Source organism: Herpailurus yagouaroundi, unplaced genomic scaffold, assembly GCF_014898765.1.
Source record: "Herpailurus yagouaroundi ecotype Mexico unplaced genomic scaffold, PumYag 195, whole genome shotgun sequence".
NCBI classification, from domain to species: domain Eukaryota; kingdom Metazoa; phylum Chordata; class Mammalia; order Carnivora; family Felidae; genus Herpailurus; species Herpailurus yagouaroundi.
The window spans coordinates 4,316,333-4,340,965 of record NW_024412426.1 but is presented as its reverse complement, the minus strand read 5'-3'; the positions used below and the strand labels follow the sequence as shown (position 1 = coordinate 4,340,965).

At 48.5% G+C, this 24,633-nt stretch overlaps 1 protein-coding gene across 2 annotated transcripts in view; it reads left to right on the top strand.

Annotated features, from left to right (window-relative positions):
• The window catches only part of BATF3 (basic leucine zipper ATF-like transcription factor 3), a 25,830-nt gene extending 1,244 nt beyond the window's left edge, over positions 1–24,586 (top strand). Inside the window, exons 2-3 of one of the 2 annotated variants that reach the window (XM_040446412.1) lie at positions 2,691–2,795; positions 23,949–24,586. In XM_040446412.1, coding sequence (XP_040302346.1) covers positions 2,691–2,795; positions 23,949–24,101 — 258 coding nt within the window. In that variant the 3' untranslated portion in view covers positions 24,102–24,586. Of the gene's footprint in view, positions 1–2,690; positions 2,796–11,541; positions 12,037–23,948 lie in introns of those variants that run through there. The other variant, XM_040446411.1, reaches the window with a different exon arrangement.
• Positions 24,587–24,633: the final 47 nt, after the last annotated feature.

Sequence of the window (24,633 nt, the reverse complement as noted above, 5' to 3'; positions counted from 1 at the left end):
GGGCACCAGCCGCAGCCGCAGGTAGTTGAAGGAGGCTCAGGGAGGTCCGCGGGCCTGCGGGGATGGGGGCGCCGAGGGGCACGCGGAGGTGGGTGGGTCTGGGGTTCTGGAGTGGTGACCGCTGAGTGTCGGGGTGGAAGGCGCTGCGGGAGCCAGCGACCAGCAGGAGTGGGGGCGTGGGGTGGGTCCAGGGCCCCCCGGCGTGCGCCTCTGTCCGGCGGTCCTCCGCTCACGCACGGTGCCCGCGGCGTCCGGAATGGTGACCCGTCTCTTGTGGCCCGGGAAGCGGAGAGACTGGAGGGCGCGGGGACCCAGGCACGGTCCACGTTTCCCCGCACGTGGGATCCGCGCTGTCCCGGTGTCGCCATCCTTGCGCTGGCGCCCGCTGCCACCCCACCGCCGGCGCGCGTGGCCCTTCCCGGGCGCCAGGGTGCGCAGAGGGGGAAATTCAGCCCGAAGGGGCAGCTCGTGTCCAGGCACTTCCAACATCTACGGTCCGAATGGGGAACTCAAGACCCGTGCCTGAGGGTGCGGGGTGGGGGCCCGCAGTGGGCGGACTCCAGCCCCAGCGCTGGTGGAAACCCCTTGGCCCCCATCCAGTCCTCTGTGCTGTCCTGGGCCACATTTACAACTGTGTACTTAGGAATCTGAGACGAGGTTGCCCGCGGGGATGGCCATCAGAGAACTTCCCACTCATTGTTATGCTCCCCTTCCCAATTTGATGCCTGGTACACGGTGTCATCAGGTGGCTCTCAAGAGTCACACATTTCTGAGTTTGGACCTCGGTTTTACCACACGCACGCTGAGTAGCCTCGGGCATTTTGCTTAACATCTTCGAGCCTCAGTTTCCCCCCCTGTAAAATGAATATAATAATAACCTCTCGTGATTTTTATGAGGATTAATTAAGATATGGTTAATAGTTGATGGCTGTCTCAACACTTTGCTCTCCTTTCTGTTTTGATTAAATGTTACTGCTGGGTTGTCAGGTGTGAGCATATGGATAGGTATAGAGTGTCCCCTCCCAGAGGGCAGGACACAGGCTGCTTCCCTGTGCCCTGTGACTTTTTGATTGAGGACAAAAAGGCGTGATTTGGTGACAAGCACTATGGGGAATTCAAAAATAGCAGCGACCTCTACAGAGGTTGCTGAGGGCGTACCACCATGTGCTGGGAGCTTTAGGATAAAATCTCACTTTGTCCTATGCTCGTTCCAGGCGTTAGGCTGTTAGAATGATTGCTACAGTGATTACCCATCAGTTGTTCAGGGCATGTCTCTCTAGTGCCTAAAACAGTGCCTGGCACATGGCAGGTACTCATTTAATACTTAGTGAAACAATGAATGACTCACACTTACAATAAATGAGAAAACTGAACATTCAGAGAATGTAAGCCCTTTCCCCCAGGCTATAATGACAGCAAGAGACAAAACCAGGAGCCACGTATTTCTAAGCTGAAAGTCTGCCCTGTACACCACATTTTGCCCATGTGGTGTTCTGGTTATGTTTACCAAGACTTCTTTGTCTCTAAAAAACTATGCTTTGACCCCTTGTGCCTGTTCCCTTAAGCACTACCTTCAGACCGCGTCCATTTGTTATATTATTTATGTGTGTTGTTTGTGTCCTTCTGTAGACTTAGATTCTTCCGTATACTGGAAATTCTTTGCCCACTGGAACTTGGGGGGAAACATATGTCTCTCATATTGGAATACAAGACCATATAAAATGATAACTGCAGTTACCCATTATTTTATATTAATGTTTGCTTCCCAATAATATTAATAATTGAGTAGCTTTCCTGTGTTTGTATCCTACTAACTAACCTCTTAGCTTTTAAACTGTTTAAAGGTAGCATACTCACCCCCCCCCCCCGCGCCCCCCGCTTGGTACCTTCTCACAGGGTTCTGGAAGGCAAAGAGTCTCTACTTCTCCATGTTTTTTCTATAACTGAGATATTTTTACCTTGGTAGGTGTATTTTGTGAGCCTGCCTGTTTCAGGATAACTCTTAAAGGATTTGACTCGGTTTGGTTAAATCTCATACAGAGCGCTAAGAGCTCTCAAGACACATCATCAGTCTGCTTTCTGATTCACTCTGACCCGTGGAACAAAATGGCCATCAAGCATTGTTCAAATGAGCATATTGTCTGTGGTGTTTAAGATCATCTGGTGTGTTGGCAGAGTTGTGTGGTTGCAAGTAGTTACAAGCGTGATGTGATTTGCACGCATCGAAGTACCTGTTTGTGTGGTGGCGTCAGACCTCGCACGTGGCAGTTTCCAGACAGCAGATGCCTTCTGCCTTTCCCGTCCTCAGATGGACAACGTTGACACCACACCTCTTCCAGGCACACACCCTGTGGGGTAGAGGTTTATGAACGTTGGTTTGGAGTCCAACAGACCTGAGTTCCACTTCCCACTTACCCGCTTACTAGCTGTTATACCTGGAGCAAGTTCCTTAACCTCTCTGAGTTTCTTATTCCTCGTCTGTTAAATGGCGGTCACACCACGCATTTGTCAGGGTGGTCACGGGGGTTGGTAGCTAAGCTCAGCCACGGCACGCGGTGAGCAGCAGGTCCTCTGCTGTGACTGCAGGTAAAACGGGGAAGCTCCATGAGCCATGCAGAGGAAAGAGGCAAGGCTGAGGAGGGTGAGGCAGGGGGCCTGGACAGCACACCTGACCAGACATTTCCCCCCAGAGTCCGGAGGACGATGACCGGAAGGTCCGAAGGAGAGAAAAAAACCGAGTTGCTGCTCAGAGAAGTCGGAAGAAGCAGACCCAGAAGGCTGACAAACTCCACGAGGTGAGCCTGTGATTGGGGCAGAGCCACATTAAGGCCACGGAGAGGAGCCACCTTCTGCCCTTGCACTGCGGTGGCGGCCCCAAGGTCATGTCCTGGTCATCACCGATTTGGACACACAAGTCTAATTCCGCTGCGTCCTTCAGCCCAGTGTTCTGATTCTTCACTCGCCGACATCTTGCTTTCTCCCTCATCCACTGGTTGTTCCTCACTCTCGATTTCTTTCATTATAAATCAAAACAAAATAAAACAAAACTTCCTCTTGATCCCAATTCCTTTTCAAGCTACCACCCCACTTCATTTCTTTCCTTCCTCACTTCCCTGCTCCTTAAAGAGAGACCTGCTCTCTCCACGTCTTCAGTTCTATTTATTCTTCAGTCCCATGTGATATTGTTTCTACTGCTCCCTCCCCACCCAAGGTGCCTGCACGCATACACACACACACACACACACACACACGCACACACACGCACCCTTCCTATGGAAGCTGCTCCCACTGAGGCCACTAGTGCCCTGGCACTGCCTGATCCAGAGGCCTGTTTCTAGTCTCATCAACCATGACCTTGCTGAACATTTGACACCATTGACTCCGTCCTTTTTTTAAAATAGATTTTTAAATGTTTAATTTTGAGAGAGAGAAAGAGTGCACGCAAGCGGGGGAGGGACAGAGAGAGAGGGAGACACAGAATCCGGAGCTGGCTCCAGGCTCCGAGCTGACAGCAGACAGCCTGATGTGGGGCTCGAACCCATGAACCATGAGATCGTGACCTAAGCCGGAGTCAGATGCTTAGCCGACTGAGAGCCACCCAGGCTCCCTAACCCTTCCCTCCTTGAGACCTTCCTCAAGGTCTTTAGCTTCCAAAAGACCACACTTCCCACTTGACCCTCTTAACCACCTTTCTTCTCAGTTCCTTCACTACCTTTTCTCCCTCGGCCTGTTTTCTTAAATGTTGGTGTTGACTGGGCTTTCAGACTCTGCCCTTTTTCCTTCCCATCCTGGAAGATTTGATCTATTAACCTGTTCTCTCAGCATCAGCTGCCCACACTGATTGCTCCAGGCAAGACCTCAGTCGCAGGCCCTTGACCCCATATCTCGAAAGTCTGCTTAGATGTCTCCAAGTGGGTCTGCTGTAGGCTGCTTGGATGCAACATGGCTGTGACAGTGTGTGTTCACCCTGAGACTCTCTTCTCGCTGTCTTCAATTGCAGTTAATAGAGCTAACCACCTTTCTCATCACCACATCAGGAACCTGGGACTTATCCTAAACTCTTCCATTGCTCTCCACTCTCTATCCCACATAATCTCATAGCCAGGATTGGGAACTGCCCCATATCAGGAACTGGCCTCGCAAGCATCCGAGGGCCTGTGCAAAGAATTGGTGACAGTTCTGACCTCTCGTCTATACACAGAGTTGGTGCAAGTAATTGGGGATTTTAGTTTAATGTTTCCCCGCCTGCTCTCTTGCCACAGCTTGTCTCCACAAGGCGAGTCTGGGGGCACTGACGGCATAGCTGACCGAGGTATAATGGGGGGGGGGGGGAGGACAGCAATCTCTGGAAACCCTTTCACAGTGAACCGAGAACAGATTGAGGATGCACGTACTCCAGGGAGAGGTGACCCACTGGTATAAATTCACAGTGGGCATAAATGACACGTTAGACTCTTTCCCGGGAGCAGGAAGGCTGGGCCCTAAAAAGAGAGAGGGTCTTCAGATGAGGGTCAGGGAAGGTCCTTCCCAGCCTGTATTAATCCTGGAAACTTCCCACAGAAGAGTTGGAATGTCCTTTGAGTGCTTTCTTCCTTCCCCTTTGCTGCCGAAGCAGTCTTGGGTCTAGCGTCGTGTTACCAGATAACCCCAGAGGGCACTTTCGGCTCAGTTAGTGCATGGTCCTGTGTTCAGACCGCATGTGCCAGCCAAACAGCGAGGGTTCTTCCCCTCAAGAAGCTTCTCGTCCAAGCCAGGTGCATTCACTTAAGAAAACACTAGGGGACACTCTGTTGTAAGTCCCAAGTAACTATGTGGGTGGTTGTGAGTGAGCGACTTGGACAGGACCTTCCCCAAATATTTGTGAAGCTCTACCATGGCCAAGGCGTTGCTGCTGGGTCACAAGGAGAGGAGTAAGATCTCATTCCTGTTTTGGGAAGCATAGGAGTTTTCAAGGAAAGTAGCTCGTTTCCGGTGGCCTCGGTAACAAATTATGACAAATTCAGTTGCCTTACCACAACACAGGTTTATTATCTTACAATTTTGGACGTCATCTGTCTGGAATGGGTCTCACGGGGCTCAAATCAAGGTGTCCAGAGGTGCTGTATTCTTTCCGGAGGCTCCAGGGAAGAATCCATTTCCTTGCCCTTGCTGGCTTCTAGAGGCTTCTGTGTTCTCTTGCTTGTGGTCCCTTCCACCTTCAAAGCCAGCACTGGCTAGTTAAGCTTCTTTCATGCTATATTACTCTGATACTGTTTCCATTGTAATGTGACTCATGACTTCTTCTTTCACTTATAAGGACCCTTATGATTACATTGGGTCCACCTGCATAATCCAGGATCATCTCCTCATGTTCAGATTCTTTTTGTTCTTAATGTTTATTTATTTGTTTTGAGAGAGAGAGAGAGAGAGAAAGAGAGAGGGCGTACGTACGCATGAGTTGGGGAGGGGCAGAGATCAAGGGAGACAGAGAATCCCAAGCAGGCTCCATGCTGTCAATGTAGAGCCTGACGCAGGGTTTGAAGTCATGAACTGTGAGATCATGACCTGAGCAGAAATCAAGAGTCGAATGCTTAACCGACTGAGCCACCCAGATGCCCCTCCCCAAGTTCAGATTCTTAATCACACCTCCAAAGTCCTTTTTGTCATGTAAGGTAACATATTCACAGGCTCCAGGGGATAGATGTCGACCTCTTTGGGAGGCCCTTATACTGTGGAGGGCCTTTCTGTTCACCTAGCCTCTTCTGCTGTCCCTATACTGTGTCACATGACCAATTGTGCCAGGTGCTCTTTTGGGAAATGGGAATAACTGATGTGAAACCCAGCCCTTCCATGGGAGAGCACTCCCTTCTGTGTCTCTGTGGAGCCAAAGAGTAGTTCCGGTTTAAGTACCACTAGCGGATCACCTCATCAAGAACAGTCTTTCTGAGAAACACAGTGTCAAGGAGGCCAGGACAGTGGCTCCACCCGTGCACAGATCCCCAAGCTGTAGCCCTTAACTTTACTGTCACTAGCTACACACAAGTGTTATTGGTCACAAGAGGGTGTGTGGGGGAGCAGGTGGCTGGCTCAGGAAAATGGAAATACGTCCCAGTCCCGCTGTAGAAGAGGAATGTCTTCTTTGGACCGAAGGGTAGCACATGAATTCTGTCTCCGCTGTTAATTCCTCCCATGGAGGGCAGCACAGCTGTGTGGGGGTCTATGTTCTGCAGGGCAAACATAGCAAAACAAAATAAAATAAACCAAGACAAAAAAACAAAAGTAAATATAGTAAAAAAAAAAAAAAGTACTTTTTTAAACTTTGAAAAAAGTCTACATATTGAGGGTGGGATATCTGGTTAAAAACTGCGGTAAAGAATAGCTTTGTTGTGCTCTGGTGAGTGAGCTGAGGGCAGAGCACCCAGCAGGCTGCTCTGGGTTGTGGCAGAAGAGCCCTTCAGGCCCCCTCGGGCTCCAGGCCACGTGAAGGACAGAAAAGTGAGAGCCGGACACGTTTCTCAGAAGCCTCTTCAAACCTGGGACCGGGCCCCTCTCTAGGAGACACTAAGGGGTGCAGAAAGCAGCACTTGGTAGCCGTGGCTGCCTGTCACTCCCTGGGGAGATTAGCCCATGAAAAGGGCTTTACTCGGTCCTTCCTCTGTCCCATACTGTGGGGTAGCATTGCTGCATATCTCAAAGTCACTCGAGATCTTTGTTTGCCTTTCTTGAATACCACGAAGGGGAGTATTTAGAGCTCGTTTAAAATTCCCACCTTTCTCTCCTGCCCACCTTGTTCACTCACTGGAGTCTCTCTTATCTCCAACACCTGAGAAACCTCCTCCAGTCCCAGCTCCCAGGAGCCTCTGGGCCACCTCCCACCTCTCCCGGCTCTCCGTCTGCAAAGCTGGAGGACAGTCCGTCAAGGCTGGGCCTCCCTGGAGGGCAGGGCTGGGAGAGCCGGAGCAGGCCATGCCAGGGACAGGCTCAAGTCACTCTTCAGTCTGAATTTTCCCCTCAGCGAGGTGGTTGCTGGAAGCCCGACTGTGGTGACGAGAAGCCGTTCCTAACGTGTGTCTGTGTGCCTCAGCGCTCACTGTGGCTTTTCAAATCATCTCAAGGCGCTTACACCTCTCATGGGGATTTCAGCCTCTATTCATCTCTGAACATTAGGCACACGCCTGAGTCCACATTCACAAATAGGGACCCAAGTGAACGGTCCAGCTTTCTACGACGAGCCAAAAGGTGTCTCAGAAGTGGGTCAGACGGGTTCGAGCCAGGCATCCGAAGGTGTAAGACTGAGAAAGAACGTTGAGTCAGAAAAGGAAGGCAGACGATGCCATCCTCAGGAACCCCAAATGTCACCAACTGACGGATTTCTTAGGCAATTTGGTTGTGGTCTGTGTTGCCACGGTTTTTTCAGATATTGCATATTCAAAGAGAATGCTTCATGTCAGTCCCTCCTTGGTTTAGAAACTGATGATGACACTAATTTGTACGGCCCTCCCTGATGACACTAACTTTCTTCTGGGAAGGAGATCAACCTAGGGCTTGGGAATAGGCTCATTGTAAAATCCTGAGCCCTCACAGCCCTTTACTGCCAGTAACCACCACGGGGAAATTTGGGGCCAGTCACTGCCAAGTGAAAGCACAATTGCCGTCCTTGCTTGAGGATTGCATTTGACCTTGAAATCAGGTTCCAAGTCTGCATGACCTTGGAAAAGTCACCGCGCCTCTCAGAGTTTCACTTTCCTCGCTTGTGAAATGGGGTCTGTGTGTGGCCGTGCCCTCCTGATGGCCTTTTCCTCCCCCTCATCTACTTCCTGCCTCTGTTTTCCTCTCTGGTTCCTGGTACCCACATTAGCTTGTCAGTTGTTGGTTTTTTTTTAATCCTGGACCCTGGATGCCCCCAGACAGCCCCTCGCTCCCCAGTCAACCTCTCTTAGATGCCCAGACCAGGGTTCCTCAGCCTTGGCACTACTGACATTTGGGGCTGGATACGTCCTTGTCTGGGGGCGTGCTGTCCTGGGCACTGTAGGCTGTCGAGTGGCACCCCTGGCCTCTACCCACTGGATGCAGTAGCGCCCTCTGGTCCAGTTGTGGCAACCCAGCTGTCTCCAGACATGCCGCCTGTGCCCCGGGGACCACCGCGATTGCTCTGGTTGAGGATGGCTGCCTCAGACAGTCTCATTTCTGAGGCAGAACTGGGATTTGCAGAGATTTCGCCGCCGGGAATGTTTAGGTCTCTGCTTTGCGACTGTGTCCTGCGAAACGCCAGGGAAGGCAGCGCAGTGACCTCCAACCCTCCTGCGCAAAAGGCTCGAAAGTCAGCAAGATTTGAGCTAAACTGATCTTTTGGAAATAACAGATGGGCTAATGTTCTTGCTTATTTTCACGTATGTCAAGTCCAAGTACTTTCTTCTCCATGTAAAGTGGGTGTTACTCTTTCCCCTTTGCTCTCTGCATTCTCATACCTCCTCTCCACCTGCTCAATATTTATTTATTGATTTATTAAATATTTATTTATTTATTTATTTATTTATGAGTAACACCCACTTTTATTCTTCTTGAGCTGGCCTCACCTGGAGATCTTGACTTCTTCTCTTTTTATTCTCTCAGCTCCATGAAAGTCCCTCAGCAGGTGTAGAAGTAAAAGTCAAATCCCAGAAGAGAAAGTCCCTGCAGAGAAGGCGGATGAGGGGGCTGCTGGGCTGGGGTTTAGAGGAGGCAGCTGTACCTTGGGAAGACTTTAGGCAGCATGGCCCTTCATGGCTTCTGGAGCTAAAACTCAGAAGCTCACAGCGTCCTGCCACAATTCAAAAGGACACTTTGGAATGTTCTGCCACGGCAAGTGATCTTCCTATGTTTTGGAATCTAGTTAAAACGTTAGCTCATTAGGGGCGCCTGGGTGGCTCAGTCGGTTGAGCGTCTGACTTCGGCTCAGGTCATGTTCTCACTGTTCATGAGTTCAAGCCCCGCATCCGGCTCTGTGCTGACAGCTCAGAGCTTGGAGCCTGCTTCAGATTCTGTGTCTCCCTCTCTCTCTGCCCCTCCTCCTCTCACACTCTGTCTGTCTCTCTCTCTCTCAAAACTAGACATTAAAAAAATTCTTTTAAATGTTAGCTCATTGGAACCATTCGCATCTATTCTCCATTTTACTTGGAGGTGAAGAGCATTTCCAGTTGCAGGGTGGAGCACGTGAGCGTGTATGTGTGTGTGTGTGTGTCTGTGTGTGCATGCACGTGTGCGTGCGTGCATCTGTGCTGCATGTGCATGCGTGCGTGTGCGTGCACATGTGTGCCTGTGTGCATGTGTGTACGTGTGCCTCACAGAGCTGCAGCCAGTCACCCTGCTGCTGCAGGCAGGCTTCCCACGATGACTGTCCTGTCTTCCCTCCCCTTGCCCACAGAAGGCTTGTTGCTGCTTTGTAGACTGAATTCGGGCTCCAGGACTAGAGTTTGTCAGAGGCCAGAGGGGAGCTGACAGGCATGGAGGAGGGCTGAGGGCAGAATGGGGCCCGTGCGCTAGTGAAACCAGACTGACCCAGGATAACCTGTGAGAGGAAGGGGTGCAGCTGGTGGCCTTGGAGAGTATTCCAGACTATCCTGAGGGCTTGCCTGGGGAAGGCTCAGATGGCCTCTGTGTGTGCAGCCCCTCTGGCACCTAGAGGGGGGAAGGAAGCAGGTGAGAGAAGGAGGCAGAGGACTGGGGCTGAGTCGTCACTGGGCACTGTGGCCCATCAGGTGGGGCTACCGCAGAGGGTAGCAGAGGCTCTTACATTTCTGATCTTTGGGGAGAGACCTTATTTAGTATAAGTAAGATTGAATATGATACAAAATTGAATAGAACACATGATAATGAGGGATGTGGTTCCATTAGGTGCTGTGCTCAGGGAAGCCTTCCTGAAGGTGTTAGGCTTGAGCTGGGCCCACACAGAAAAGGAGGTAGGTAGTCCAGTCGAGGAGAACAGCATTAGCAAAGGGGCAGAGTTGAGAATTTGTGTGTGCTTTAGGGAACTGTAAGAAGAACAGACATTTTTAGTGACATTTTAAAAAAGTTACTAGTACAAGAAGAGATGTGATGGTTAGGAAGGTTGGGTCCCCACCCCGGGAAATTCATGGTAAACAACATTGCAGCAAGATTTAAATAAGATTGTCAACTTTGAGATGGTCTCTACTGGCGTGCCCTAGGGCTCTGCCATTGGTTGAGAATTATACTATAGAACATACTAATGACTTGGATGGAGATAAGGAAGACCTGCTCATGAAGCTAATGGACAGCTTATAGCTGTGTGGCATCGTGATCCCTGAGCTGACACGTTAAGATTCAGAAAGACTTTGCTAACCTGGAAGATGCCAAGTGAACAGGGTGAAAGTCAGGAGAAGTGGATATAGAGCCCACACCTTTCATCTCCAGAACACCAGTCATCATCCAGATGTAGACAGAGGAGCAGTAGATGCAGACAAAGCCTGCACCTCTCCGCAAACTCAGGGAGAATCCCCAGAGTGAGGGGGCTGCAGGCTTGGGCCCAGCCCCAGGGTGGGCCACCTCCAAGCATCTGCCCTCTGCATGGGCAGGCCACCTGCAAAACCATGCACTGTTTTGGGTATGGCGTTTTTCTCCGAGATCCTGGCAAATTGCAGTGTGTATTGGGATGACCTCCAGGAGGGCAGAAGGACCAGAAGCCCTAAAACCCAAGGAGCTCAGGGGACCTGAGACAGTTGAGCTGAGAGAATACCTAAGGGGAAGTGGTATGGGGCTGTCTCCTAATATTTCAAGAACTGTGATGTTGAAAAAGTATTGAATTTACTCTGTGTGGTTCCATAAGGTGGAACCAAGCCCAATAGGTGGGTCTGAAGGAGAGAGAGAGATTTTGGATCGGCACAAAGACGAGCTTTCTAATAGACCAGCGTGGAAATGGCAGGGACTGCCCTTTGAAGAAGAGAAGGCCCAGCACAAGTTGCATGTCCGGTTTCTGCATTGTGTGGGTTGGGCTGAGGGGTCTCTAGACCCCCCTCCAGGTCTAAGCCTCTGCAAACTCTGGTATAATGGAAACTTCACAGAGTGTTGGGGCAAAACCAAGGCAAGGGGTATTTTTATTCATTTACTCATGCAGCCAGCAAACATCTGTTATGTTCCAGGCACTGTTCCAGGTGCTGGGGCCACAGCAGTGACCACAACAGAGATCTTGAGAAGGCAACTCAGCAGTTGGGGGAGGAGAGGCTGGCTGCAATGGGGGCCCTGAGGGAACTTTTAGGAGTGATGGAAACGTTCTCTCGACCAACGTTTAATTTGCCAAAACTCATTGAATTATATACATCCTTACAACAGGTGTGTGTTATTTGATATACATCGTATCTCAATAAAGCTGATTCAAAAAGCAAAGCCCCACCCTCACCAACCTTGCATCCTGGTGGGAGGAGAGAAACGTGAAGCTAACAAGGAACCACTAAGAGCGGTGGAAGGGGGCTCAGTTAGCGAGGAAGCGTTCCTGGGGAAGAGCGAAGCATCAGGCGAAGGGAGTGTGCTCGCAGAAACCATTTTCCCCCGTTCTCCTTGTCTGTGCAGGAGTATGAGTGCCTGGAGCAGGAGAACACTGTGCTGCGGAGAGAGATCGGGAAGCTGACCGCGGAGCTACAGCAGCTGAGCGAGGCCCTGAAGGAGCACGAGAAGATGTGCCCACTGCTGCTGTGCCCCATGAACTTTGTGCCGGTGCCGCGGCCGGACCCCGTGGCCGGCTGCCTGCCCCGATGAAGCCCGAGGATCCTCCTCCTCTGCTGAAGGAGGAGCCTTGGTCGTTTTCACACCTGGCAGGAGGGTTCCCTCCGCATCTGTGTACAGGGGGCCCTGTGGCCGGGTCCCCTTCTCGGAGCTCCTGGCCGCGTCCTCAGCAGATGGCTCAGCATGACGCTCCCGCCGGCACCTCTCAAAGCCTTGAACCGATCCAGGCAGGGAGGCCACCCTCAGGAGTCACCTGGAATCCACTTTGGCAGCTAATAGGTTCCGTGTTGTGCAGAATCATTGCCTGTAGATTTTGGATAATAAAGATGGTTATGACGTCTCCTTTTGCTAACTTCTTGGAATTTAGAAATAGAATAGGTTTCCTCATCTTGGAGAGGTCATCTTCTATCTCCTCACACGGTTTTGTGGCTCCTGGGTCTTGCTTTCCCCTCCTGGTCGTCTTCCCCATGGCCATATCTGTGCTCGCTGCAGGAGACAGCTGTGGAGTCCTGGAACTTGCTGGCCACCCCACCGGGGTGATGTCGAGGTAGTCATGTTGGGCGTGACCCCTGCCTGCTTTGGGTAGCTCTCCATCTTGGTCAGCACCCAACCCCTGCTGGACTCTCAAGGCAGATTTTCTCTTCCAGGCCCTGGAAGCTTTCGTGACTGCTCTGGACCCTCCTGGGTCACCTCCCTGTTCCGTACGTAGGCGTAGGATCAGAGGACACTTTTACTTTCTGTTAGTCTGAGTCGGCAATGGGATGGGGAAATCTGTCCCCTAGTTTAAAAACACAGATATTTTTGGCAGAGAAGGAGAGCAATTCCTTTCAAAAGTTCTGTCTATTATTTCAGGAAAAGCAGAACCAAGACAAGTTGAAGGTGGGCCTGGCGAGAAAAGCAAAATGGGAGAGGATTCCCGGTCCTCTTCCAACTCTCTTTTCCCCTGGACCCAGGGAGTTGTGGAGGGCAGAGCCATCCCATCATAAAGGGCACAGGAAATGGGAACGGAAAGGAAAGTGCCTTGTTGTAGATGGTTGAAAAAGAAGAAAGTAAGAAAAGAGAATGCCAGCCCCTCCCAAGGGTGACAGGCTTGCTGATTTCATGCAAGTATTCATACTGGCCACTCCTCGAGAACCTCCTCTCTCCTGGGCAAGGGTCCCCTGTCCCCCAGGCCTTTTGGAGGTCTGCGGGTCTCTTGGAACTCACGCAGGCTGAAGACGACGGCAAGGTTTCCCTGGTCAGAGGCGTTCCAAGTCTGCCGTTAGAGACCAGGGCCGCTGCTGGCTGGCAGGACCAGGCCAGATCTTCCTGAATGCAGCCGTTTTGGGGGGGAATGGCAGAAGTTTTTAGTATGAGAGATTTTATAAATCATCCAGCCTGATAACATTCACTCTGCAGACAAGGGGCTCAGATGCAGTGAGGGAAAGGCCTTGCTCAAGGTCAGCCACAGGTAGGGAGGAGCAGAACCAGGCTGGAACCCCAGATGGTCTGACTCCTGATCCACTGTAGAGTGATAGCATCGGGCTGAAGCCATGCCGCAGGAGGTGCCTCCGGGCTGGGACTGGGGTCTCTACATGTGGCATGACCTTCTGTCAGCATCTCACAAGGCTGGCCAGGACTGTGGAGTCCAGGTGAGCCTGTCCATGAGGGGCAGACTCAGAGTCAGGGTCCCAGGCACCTATGTGGCCGTGAGTACGTACACAGAGTGTGTGCCTTGTACCTGCAGGTGTTTTGTGCTGTTGTCTTTCAGCTCCAGCACTTTCTGTCCCTGCAGGGAGCACTTTACGCTCTGGCTGGCTCTCAGCAGGATCCTGCCGCACTTCCACGTTCTCCTGGCTTGCACATCCCTTTAGCAGTTCTGCTGATCTGCTCTGACCCCTACTGGCACTGCTGTTCAGCCAGCTGCTCCCCCCTCCCCCCCCCCCCCCCGAAACTGCTAACCCCAGGGTATTTGTGCCTGGGGCCTCCCTGGCCTGAGTAACCCTGACTCCACACAACAAATTAGAGAGGCATCTCCGTCCATTAAGTTGCTCTGTGCCCCCAGGGCCTTAGGGTCTCTTGGCTCCTCGACTTTGGCTGGGAGACTGAGGATGAGGGGCCGAGGGAGGATGGTGGGGAGCAGGTTCTATCTCGGAGGTGATAGTACACCGTCTCTGCCCACAGACCATAGCCAGAACTCAGTCACATGGCCTCACTGAGCCATACGGGACTTTGGGGCTTGAAATTCAGCCAGGTGCTCAGGGAGCGGACAACCCGGATTTGGGGACTGTCAGTCTCTGCTGTAAGGTCTAGCAGTTGCTCCCACCCTCTCAATGGAACCCCGCACTCGGAGGTCACCAGTAAGCTGCCAAATCTAATGGCCAGATCTCAGGTCTTATCTCCCTTTAGTCCGCCAAAATGAAGACGCTAGCTTCTGCATTTCTCTCTGTCTACCTGCTGCTTCACTGTAGGAAGGGACTCCTCTTCTTGGAGTCTCCATCTCTATCTATCCCTAAACTGATAACTCTCACCTGTACCCAGAGCCCAGCTCTCTCTCACGAGGGCAGGTATATTCAGCTGCCCGTCACATGTCTTCGAGAGAACATCGCACAAGCATATCCCCCTCGACGTGTTCACAGCTGGACTCACGATCTCATTTTCTTCCTTTCAAAGATGCTTCTCAATCTGTTTGTACCTGTTTAATAAAGAGCTCTGTCACCTGCTTGACATCATAATTGAAACTTCTGTGGTAGTTCACCAAGTCCTTCCAGTTATGCCTCCGAAATCCCCCCAGATCCAGTCTCTCTGCTCCAATGTGCTCGTTGCTTTGTCTACAAACAGGATCCTGATTCAAACTAGCTGCCAAACCACAGGGGGCTTCCTCCCTGAGCTGTGTATTCATTGAGGGGGAGCTGCCCAAAAGTCAGAGCAGTAAATTTGGAGTCAAAGAAGCCAAACTAGGGAAGCTCAGGGTCGTGAGTCATGGTGCTGGGGTCCAAGTCCCCTCCAGGATAACGCAATGTGCCAAGAGTTCTGAAACCCAAACATTCACTGAGCTTGGCTGCTAAGAATGCCCCTATCCACCACCTGGTAATGTCAGGGGCTGTCTCAGCTCCCCAATTCCTACTCTGAAAGAAGCAAATTCTCTATAAACTTGAAAAACTGTAGTATTATTCCAGGAGGGACAAGGGAAGTAGAGAAGCTGCTGGAAACTGGATTTACTAGGCTGTATTCACACTTCTGCTGTATGCGCTGCCTGGCTGGTGCCTCACATCTGAATTCGGTCTCCAAGTGGCTGTTTGTTGGGCTGGGGGGAAGGGAGGCAGTCTGAGAAAGGCCCCTTCAGCATAGAAAGTGTCTGAAGGGAGGAAACCCTTCCTTCACACCCACGCAGCCACACCACTTCCTGTCCGCAATCCCTCCCTGTATTGCACCAGCCCAGCCTTGAAGCTTGGGGTTTCCATCACTGAATCAGGCCCCAATTTTGGCCCCAAACCTTGGTTGAGAATGATGACTCTAACGGACAGGAAAGCGAGAGACCCAAAAGCCCCTCTCTTCTTTCCCATTAATGCTAGGGTTTCCACAGTCCAAGTATACTGATGAGGGCTGTGGGCTCTGTCCCAGCAGGAACTAGAGGAAAAAGGGTGGCCCTGAATCTCACTGGCACAGCTTCCCTCCCGTGATATCCAGGAAGTTCTGGAAGGGTCATCAGTGCCACTACAAGAGGACTTGCAGATGAGAGCCAGGGAGCAGAAAGAAGGGAGAACGGAGAGTGGGAAGGAGAAAAAGAGGGAAAAAAGGAAGGTGGATGGGAAGAGGGGGATGGGGATCCTTGAGCTCTGAACCTAAAGCATCCCTGCTCCTGGGGACGGTATGCTGAATCCCCAGGGGGATGGGCTGCTGGAAGTCCCCTAATAATGACAGGTAACTCGAGGGGCGAGAGTGGAACTAGCCATGGCCAGAGTGTCTGCAAACCCTGCTTGGAGTCAAGGGAACTTTCCTGGATTGCCCATTTGGAAACTGACCACCTTGATGAGATTGCCCCCACTTACCTATTTGGGAACAGAGGAGATTAACATATTCACTTCCGCCGCCTCGGGCATCACCACCGTTAGCATGACCCACACTGAAAGTCTGTGTTTAGCAGGTGCCGATGCACTTGGTGCGGCATGCTTGAAGAACTCATGTCCTAAATCTGGAGTTGTGTGCAGGGCAGACTCTGGCCCTGGAGGCAGCTCACCTGCTCTTTTGGGTGTTCTAGCGTGACCTTTTCTAGTCCCATATTCTTAGGAAGATCAGAAATGTCATCGCAGATAAGACAAAAGGCCACTAGCCCAGAATTCCGACCACGATGCTGAGGGACATGTGAGGGAGAGTCCAGTGTTTACATTCTAAGACACCATGCTAAAAGTCCAGAGATGTACTTGGAACTTCCCTGGTTTCCCTTAATAACCGGCTATGTATCCATCCATTATCAAGACTCTTCTTGAACTGGTTTAAGTTCTCAGTCACCTCGTGCAGGGTGTAAGCTTCCATTCTGCTCTGAAACCACCCTCTGCTCTGTCCCAATCTAGGGCCACTGGATCATGGACAGAACAGGTGCCTTTGCCCAGGGCCTGGAAAGCAGCACTGTTTCCCGAGCATCCCAGTATTCACAGAACTTCTGCAGTCCTTCCTCTAGACCAGTAGCAAGGCAAAAAAAGTACCTTCCAAATGTCACAAACCCACAGGAGGCTCAATTTGCCAGGCAGTGGTTTCTGAAATTGACATAGTAAGAGAGTTGGAGAAATAACAGTGGGGGCCAGCGTCCTCAGGTAAAAGGGTGGAAAGAACCAGTGAACGTACCTTGCAGTACTTCTCGAACGATTGCAGTAAATTTGCTAATTATTAATGGTTATTGAACTTTATTAGTAATTCATTACTTATTCTAATAATCAATTTATTGTACTAAACCAATACATTTATTTACAATAGTAGATAATAAAATGACTTAAAAGTAAAACTATCAATGATTACTTGTTACTAATTTATGAATTAGCTGTTGTTTAAACAATCAGTAGTTAAGTGCCCACTGTGTGTGGGGGTGGGTGGGGGTGGGGGACCGGGACCAGCAAGGGACAGACACCCCCCCCCCCAACACACGCACATATCTTAGTGGGCCACCTTATCATATAACTTCTGAAATCTCACCTCTAGACCTGCCTCAGTTTGAGGAGGGGAGATCTAATGATGTTCTCCATCTGGTCTGAACAGGGAACACTCTTACTTAGGTTGTAAACAACCACAGGACAGGGATCATGTTATTTAGCCACATATCCCTGGTTGCTTAACTCGGTGCCTAGCACATGGGAAACACTAAGTATATCTGCCTGAGTGACTGATGAAATGAATGGCTACTCCTTCTTTAGTCTTCATTCCATTTAAGCCCTCACCCCCATTCCACACCCCCATCACTTAATATTACTTCATTTGTAATGTGAATTTCTTGGTGTTGTTTCCCCATTTAAGGGCATGGACCTAATCTACTTCCTTTGTTCCTATAATTCCTTATCTGTGTCAATTTGCGTGGTTTAAATTAGGGATTCCTGTAAGTCAGCAGTGAAGTTGCTTCATAAACATCTCGTAAGCATAATGTCGAAAGCACAATAGGTTGATGACGATGAAGGTAGAGGTTTGGGCCAGAAAGCACACAGGAAACAAGTCTCCAGGTTTTCTTCAATTTTATGTAAGTGTTGTAAATAGTTAATTATATTTTTATTTGTTCTACAACATTATTATTTAAGTCTTTAATATTTGCTTAGGGGTACTTATCATGTGTACACAGAGGAGTTGGATACACAAATCCAACTGGCCTGGAGGAGAAAAGGAATGAAATTTACTAGATGGTTCTTGTAGGGAGAAAGTTCAAAGGAAAACTATGTATTGTCTAGAGGACACTCCTCAGATTATCTAATTAAGACATTTTCAGTGTCTTTGAGCAATTTTACAACTCTGTACTTTATAGTTAATTGGTAGCAATGCAAAATAATTCTCACCTCTAGACATGCAAATTATGTCTTGTCCGTAGAAGTCAATTTACTTTTCTCCCTCCCTCCTCCTTGAGAAACCAGTTTGCCTCCACTGGCACATTCACTTCAATATTCCAGACCTATAAATATGCCTGTTCTTTGGATTCTCTTTTGAACTGGTGATAACTGCTCAGCTCCCCCATTGGTTAATGACCTTTCATATTTATGATCTTATTTAAACTTTCATGAGTAAAAATTTGTACACCTGTTTTTTCATATCGGAAAAAGAGCCATGACTTTGCCTTTTTTTTGAACTTTATTTTTAATTACTTTTAATGTTTATTTATTTTTGAAGGAGAGAGAGACAGAGCGTGAGCAGGGGAGGGGCAGAGAGAGAGGGAGACACAGAGTCCGAAGCAGGCTCCAGGTCTGGGCTGTCAGCACAGAGCCCGACGCGGGGCTTGAACCCACAAGCTGTGAGATCATGACCTGAGCTGAAGTCGGATGCCCAACCGACTGAGCCACCCAGGTGCCCCTGAACTTTATTTTTAAGCAGGGCCAAATGACCCTAGTGTTGTTGGGCGGTGTTCACCTCATGTGGACAGAGACTCCCGAGAAAAGCCAGGCAGTGTGTTGGTATTGAGTGTCATCTCCAAGGACCTGAGTCTCTGGGATCATTTCTTCTGTTTTGCTGTCTGGGGCTCTATTATCCTGAGTCAGGTCCTCAGATTTCCTGTTCCTCCTCCTTATTTTTTCCTTTCACTCCAAGCATCCTTTACGTCACATGCTAAATGTCATTTTCTCCAACGGTCTTCTGTGATCCGACAAAGCGCTCCCCTTGACTCTGTCTGTAGGTCACAGCACACACCTCATTCTATTGTTATTGCTTGTTTAAATAAGTGAATACCCAAATGAATGGATCCTGGTGTGAAAGATTCCACAGCACCTTGTATCTGCCTATTCTGTTGTCTAACTTCAGTGAGAAAACTTCTTGGTCCTAAACCGAATCTTTGTGGAAACATTTTCCTGTCTTCTCTCCCACTGGACTCATCACCTTTTTCCCTTTATTGTGTATTTTCGCATGCTTGGAAACCCTCACTAACACCTGTTCCACCATTTCTTTTTCATATTTCCCTCTTTGTCTTTCTTTTTTTCCCCCTCCTCTATCTTCTTTAATAAACCACAGAGCCCACAAAACTGCCACATAACTGAACGTGTATTCTCAAATAAACGCTTAGAAGGCAGCAAGGTTCCAATACATCGCACCTCAGGCTGTTCTCCAGCAGCCTGGGATATTTTGTGGTACATCAAAGGAGTGGGCATCTCCCCGAGGCCACTCTTGGAGTGAACCGGCAGCCAGGGTGCACAGATCTTCCCACCTCCAAAAGAAAACGCTGAGTCATCTCCTCCCACCCCCCCCCACCCCCCCTCAGCTCCACCGCAGGAAGCTAGGAAAGTAAAAGCATTAGAAGCACACTGGGCCCCAGGTCAGCCTGAGCAAATCTGTGCACTTACCCAGACCATTTCTTTATAGTAATAAGGAGAAAGGTGATGATACATTTCACCAATATGCAGACCTCTTTTCAGAGCCTTCCAATTTCACCCCCCGGGGCCCATACACATGTGGTTGGTGGTCACCGAACGTTCTTGGCCTTCCAGCATAGTGGCTGAGAAAATATGGAATCCTGTGTCTTTAAGAACTGAAACTGTGTAGAAACAGGATTTGATACCCTGTAGGAGACAGGAGACTTCCCTTTTGCTGCTCAAGTTTCAACTTCAGTTATCAGGAACTGAGCAGGGGGGGATAGGATCTGGAGCTCAGCAGCACAGGTCCGGGAGGCTGTTGCTTTCTGGAGATGAATACACTCTTCTTTCTTTTTGAATGTACCTCATCACAGTGAAAAATACGTTTAAGAAAGTCCCTGGTTGACTCTGCACGTCCCAAGGGTTCTCTGGAAGAGAGAACACCCTGTCTAGTTCCAGATGCTGGCCGGTCCCAGGATTCCCCGGCACTGCCCTTGGTCAGGCTGGGTGCCCTGTGGGCATGAGGTGCAACCAGACCCGGGAGCAGGCGCCACAGCACCCAGCTCAACGTGCTGGCCAGAGAGCACGCTGGCTGACGGCAGAGTCGAGGGTCCCTACGGTGGAAGGCTTTGAGAGTCACATAGTCCAACCTCCCTTTCTTCACAGCTAAGGCTGTCACAGCCCAGGATGCCAGCAGTGTGGCGCTGAGGACAGTCTGTGCGTGGCATGGTCAGGCCTGTCAGGAATCCAAGTATCTTGACTTCCTGTGGTGTGGCTTTTCGGCCCCTTCCACAGAGTTACCCAAGCCACTGCCTCACACAGGCTCACACAGGCTGTGTTGGGGAATGTGGTTGTACTGGTGTATCTCGCTTGTCCCCTAAACCCATACACCTGATCCATTCCCCACTCTTCTCTTCCTCCTTTGTGTCTGCAGGCTGATCCCTCCATCCTTCACCCCGTGCTCCCCTGATGGCTAGTTTCCAACCGGTGTTGACCCATGAGAGGCACCGGGAGGAGACCGGAGAGTGAAAGCAGGGAGAGATTGGCAGGCTATTTCTTCCTTGTCCCTCCTGGTTTGGAGCCTTCATTCTGGCAGTGGCTGCTTCCTCTGTGACTATAGCTTCTCCTGCACTGGCAACCCCTCCTGCACAGCTCATTTGCCCTGGGCCTCAGTGGTACCGTCCTCTCCCTCTGCCCCTTCAGGCCTAGATGTGGTAACAGCTTCCCACTGATGAAATCCCTCAGCTGCCTCAACATCCCTTGTTGGTTCCCCCAAGTCCTGCCCACATCCCTGTAAATTGTACCTTCATTAAAGTCTCTTCAGAAGAATCATCAGAGTGGGATCCTGGAACCTGACGGACTTGATGAAATTCTAAACCCAGGGGCTAATGAAGTCCATGCTAAGTAACACTACCACCACAGGCAGCAAAACCATGGAGAAAATGGCTTTGTACTTGCTCAGAGCCTAAGACTCAGTGTCTGTTCAACTAATCAACGCCCAGAGAGCACATTTCTCACCAGCAGGGCCCCCCGCCCCGACCCCGGAGCTTAAAGGGTGGCTGGCGTTGGCCCATCTCCGGCACTGCCTCCTGGGCTCTGACTTCCTGGGATCTCTCTGTGGGATGTGCAGAAATTATTCTCTCAACCTCTCTCACCTCCAGTCCCGTGTATACACCCAGTCTGCTCTTTATTTCCCAAAGCCTGGAAAATGAGGCCGTCATCCACACAGCTTCCTCAGCTAAAAACTGCAGTTACCCGGGTTCTGGTTCCATCAAACCCAGTGCTCCCCGAATCCATCCCTGTCTTCCCTCTGTCTTCACTCTGTCCCTATAAAAGCCGCTTTGTCTGGACTAGTAGTTCTCAACCAGGATCAACTGGGGAGTTTTTGCAAATGCAGATGCTTTAACTCTCCTTCCCTCTGCTTCCTAAGGAGATATAAAAAATTTTGACCAGAATAGGATGTATCTTACGACTACCCAGACCCCCACATTCGGAGTTCCATTGGTTTTGAGCTTCATTTTCTCTTACTTGGAATCCCTTCTTCCCTGGTCTCCTGCCTCTGAAAGCCCATCCGCACACCAGTGGAATTATCCACCAAAAGGCCAAATCTGACCAGTTCTTTCCCTTGTTTAAGAAGCTTCAGTAGCTATAACGATAAAAACCAACCTGCCTGGCCAAACAAAGCCTTTTGCCATCTGGTTCTAACCTATCCTTTTAACTTCATATCTGGAGGTACAGAGAGAAAAAAGCAGACGACAGAGGAGCCGAGAGGGGATGGACACAGACAGGAGACGACATTAAATATTTAGGGGCTCCAGCTGCTGAGGCCAGGACAGGAGCCTTGGATTCAGGACTGCCCTCCAAGCTGAGAACCCATGAGGTCTTTCTTTTTTTTTTTTTTTTTTTTTTTTTTTTAATTTATTTTTGGGACAGAGAGAGACAGAGCATGAACGGGGGAGGGGCAGAGAGAGAGGGAGACACAGAATCCGAAACAGGCTCCAGGCTCCGAGCCATCAGCCCAGAGCCCGATGCGGGGCTCGAACTCACGGACCGTGAGATCGTGACCTGGTTGAAGTCGGACGCTTAACCGACTGCGCCACCCAGGCGCCCCCCATGAGGTCTTTCTAAGGATTTCCATGAGACTTGATCTTCTGGATAGTTTCACATGCAACTCCTTCATTTAACTAAATGGGATGAATTTTAGTTCCTTATGATCTGGAAAACCTAAGTAAATCAATGCCTTTCATGAATGTCCCCACCCGTTAAGTATTTAGTCACCTTTCAACCCACAGTTCAAATGGTGTCTCCCTTGAGGAGCTCTCCTGAGTTGGAGTGATTCACTGATTGGAGGGATTCTTCCCTTCTCTCTGCTGTCTCCATTAAAGCATTGGTTTTGTTTTATTCTTTTTTTTTTTACTTGAAAAAAAAATTTTAACGTATTTGTTTTTGAGAGACAGAGAGACAGAGCATGAGTGAGGAAGGGGCAGAGAGAGAGGGAGACAAAGAATCCAACACAGGCTCCAGGGTCTGAACTGTCAGGTGTCATGACCTGAGCTGAAGTCGGATGCTTAACTGACTGAGCCACCCAGGCACCCCTCTTCTATTTTAGATTCATTGTATTACTTTTAAAATTCCATGTAAATTTACAATCACCTTGTCAATGTCTAAAATCCATAGTTGTGAAAAAAGAAATAAAAACCATAGTAGTGTGCAAATATGATTGCACTGAATCTATGGATCCATTTGGAGAGACTAACATCTTGATAATATTGAGTCTTTCAATCCATGACTGTGGTATATCTATTCATTTATTTAAGCATTCTTTAGTTGCTCTCAGCTTATATATGTTTTTTACATATTCAGTATTTTATAATATTCAATGTAGAAGTCTTAGACATCTTTCATTAAATTTACCCCGAAGTATTATATGCTTTCTGATGTTTTTATGAATGGGATTTATAAGATTATAATTTCCCAATTGTTTGTTGCTAGTGTGCTGGTTTTTGTATATTGACCCTGTATCCTTTAACCTTCTTAAGTTCACTTATTAATTCTAGTTGATTGGGTTATTTTTAAGATTCCTTGGAGTTTTCTATGTAGCCGGTAAATAGAGAAAGTTTTACTTTTTGCTTTCCAAATTTTGTGCCTTTTCATTCTTTTTCTTGTTTTGTACATTGGCTAAGGAATCAGCACAATATTCAATAGGTGTGTTAAAACCAGTCACGCTTTCATTGTTACGTTAGGGGAAAGCATTCAGTCTTTCACCACGAAGGATCTTGTTAGCTGTAGGTTTTTTTGTGTTTTTTTGTTTTTTTTTTTTTTTTTCAGAATTACCCTTTATCAAGTTGAGAAGTTCACTTCCATTTTTAGTTTGCTGAGAGTTTTTAGTCATGAGGGAATATTGAATTTTTTCAAATGTTTTTGCTGCATCTATTGAGATGATTGTTTGATTTTTAAAATCTTGTATTCTATTAATATGGTCAATTGCATTGATTTATTTCTTTTTTCTTTTTTTTTAATTTAAATTCAGGTAACTTAACATACACATTGATTTATTTTTGAATGCTGAATCAACCTTTCATTCCTGGGATAAACCCCATTTGGTCATGGTACATTCTTCTTTTTGTATATTGCTGGATGCGATTTGCCAACATTTTGTTAAGAATTTTTGCATCTATCTTCATGAGAAACAGTGGTCTGTGGTGTTTTTGTTGAACTTTTTTGTCAGATTTTGTCATAACGGTTTATTTTTTAATTAAAATTAAATTTTTAATGAAACATATGCATATTTTTTTCAAAAATCAACTTGTGCTAAAAGGTTTATGGAACAATTAGAATTAGTTTTAGCTACAAATATAGCAGAAAAGCCCAGGGGCGCCTGGGTGGCTCAGTCGGTTGAGTGTCCGACTTTGGCTCAGGTCATGATCTCATGGTTTGTGGGTTTGAGCCCTGCGTCAGGCTCTGTGTTGACAGCTCAGAGCCTGGAGCCTGGAGCCTGTTTCTGTGTCTCCCTCTCTCTGCCCCTCCTCCACTCATGCTCTGTCTCTCTCTGCCTCTCAAAAATAAAGAAACGTAATTTAAAAAAAATTTTTTTAAAGCCCCAAATACTTGTTCTTAAACAAGAAACTTTTTTTTTTTTTCCCCATATAAAAGCTGTTTAAGGTGAAAGGAGTCAAGCTGGTATGGCAGCACCATTGTGTCACCAAAGACCCAGGCTCATTTTCTTTTTCTACTTATCCTTAGGGTCACTTCATATTCCAAGATGGCTGCTGGAGCTCCACTCATCAGGTGCAGCTTCCAAGCCAACAGCAAGACAAAGGGGAAGAAAGAAAAAGGGTATCTGTCTCTCACTTTTACAGAGACTTTCCAAAGACCCTTTTAATTGTGTTTCTTTGATCACAATTTTATCATATGGGCACATCTCGTTGCAAGGAGGGTTGGGAGATATAATCTTTTAGCTGGGTATGTTGTTGAGGATTTGGTTACTAAGGAAGAAGGGGAGGGTGGATACAAGCAATATGCTGAGCAAAAGAAAATCCAGGACACAAAAAGAGTATATACTATATGATTCCACTTAGATGCAACTGTAGAAAAGCCGAGTCTAACTTACAGTGACAGAAAACACATCATTGATTGTGGTATTGATCCCAGGATTGAATAGGATGGGCACAAGGAAACTTTTTGAGATGATGGAAATGTTCTGTGACTCGATTGTAGTGATGGTTATAAAGGTGTATAAATTGATCAAAATTCATCTAAATGTGCACTTATAAATTATATTTATTATACCGTATATAAAATATACCTCAACTTTATTGTTGATTTTTTGTAAGTATGGAAAATCCCAGCACTACAATAAAACTGCTCTTAAATTTTGTTTATCTCCTTATCTTTATGTGACTGAAATGAGAATGCACATAATGACTTG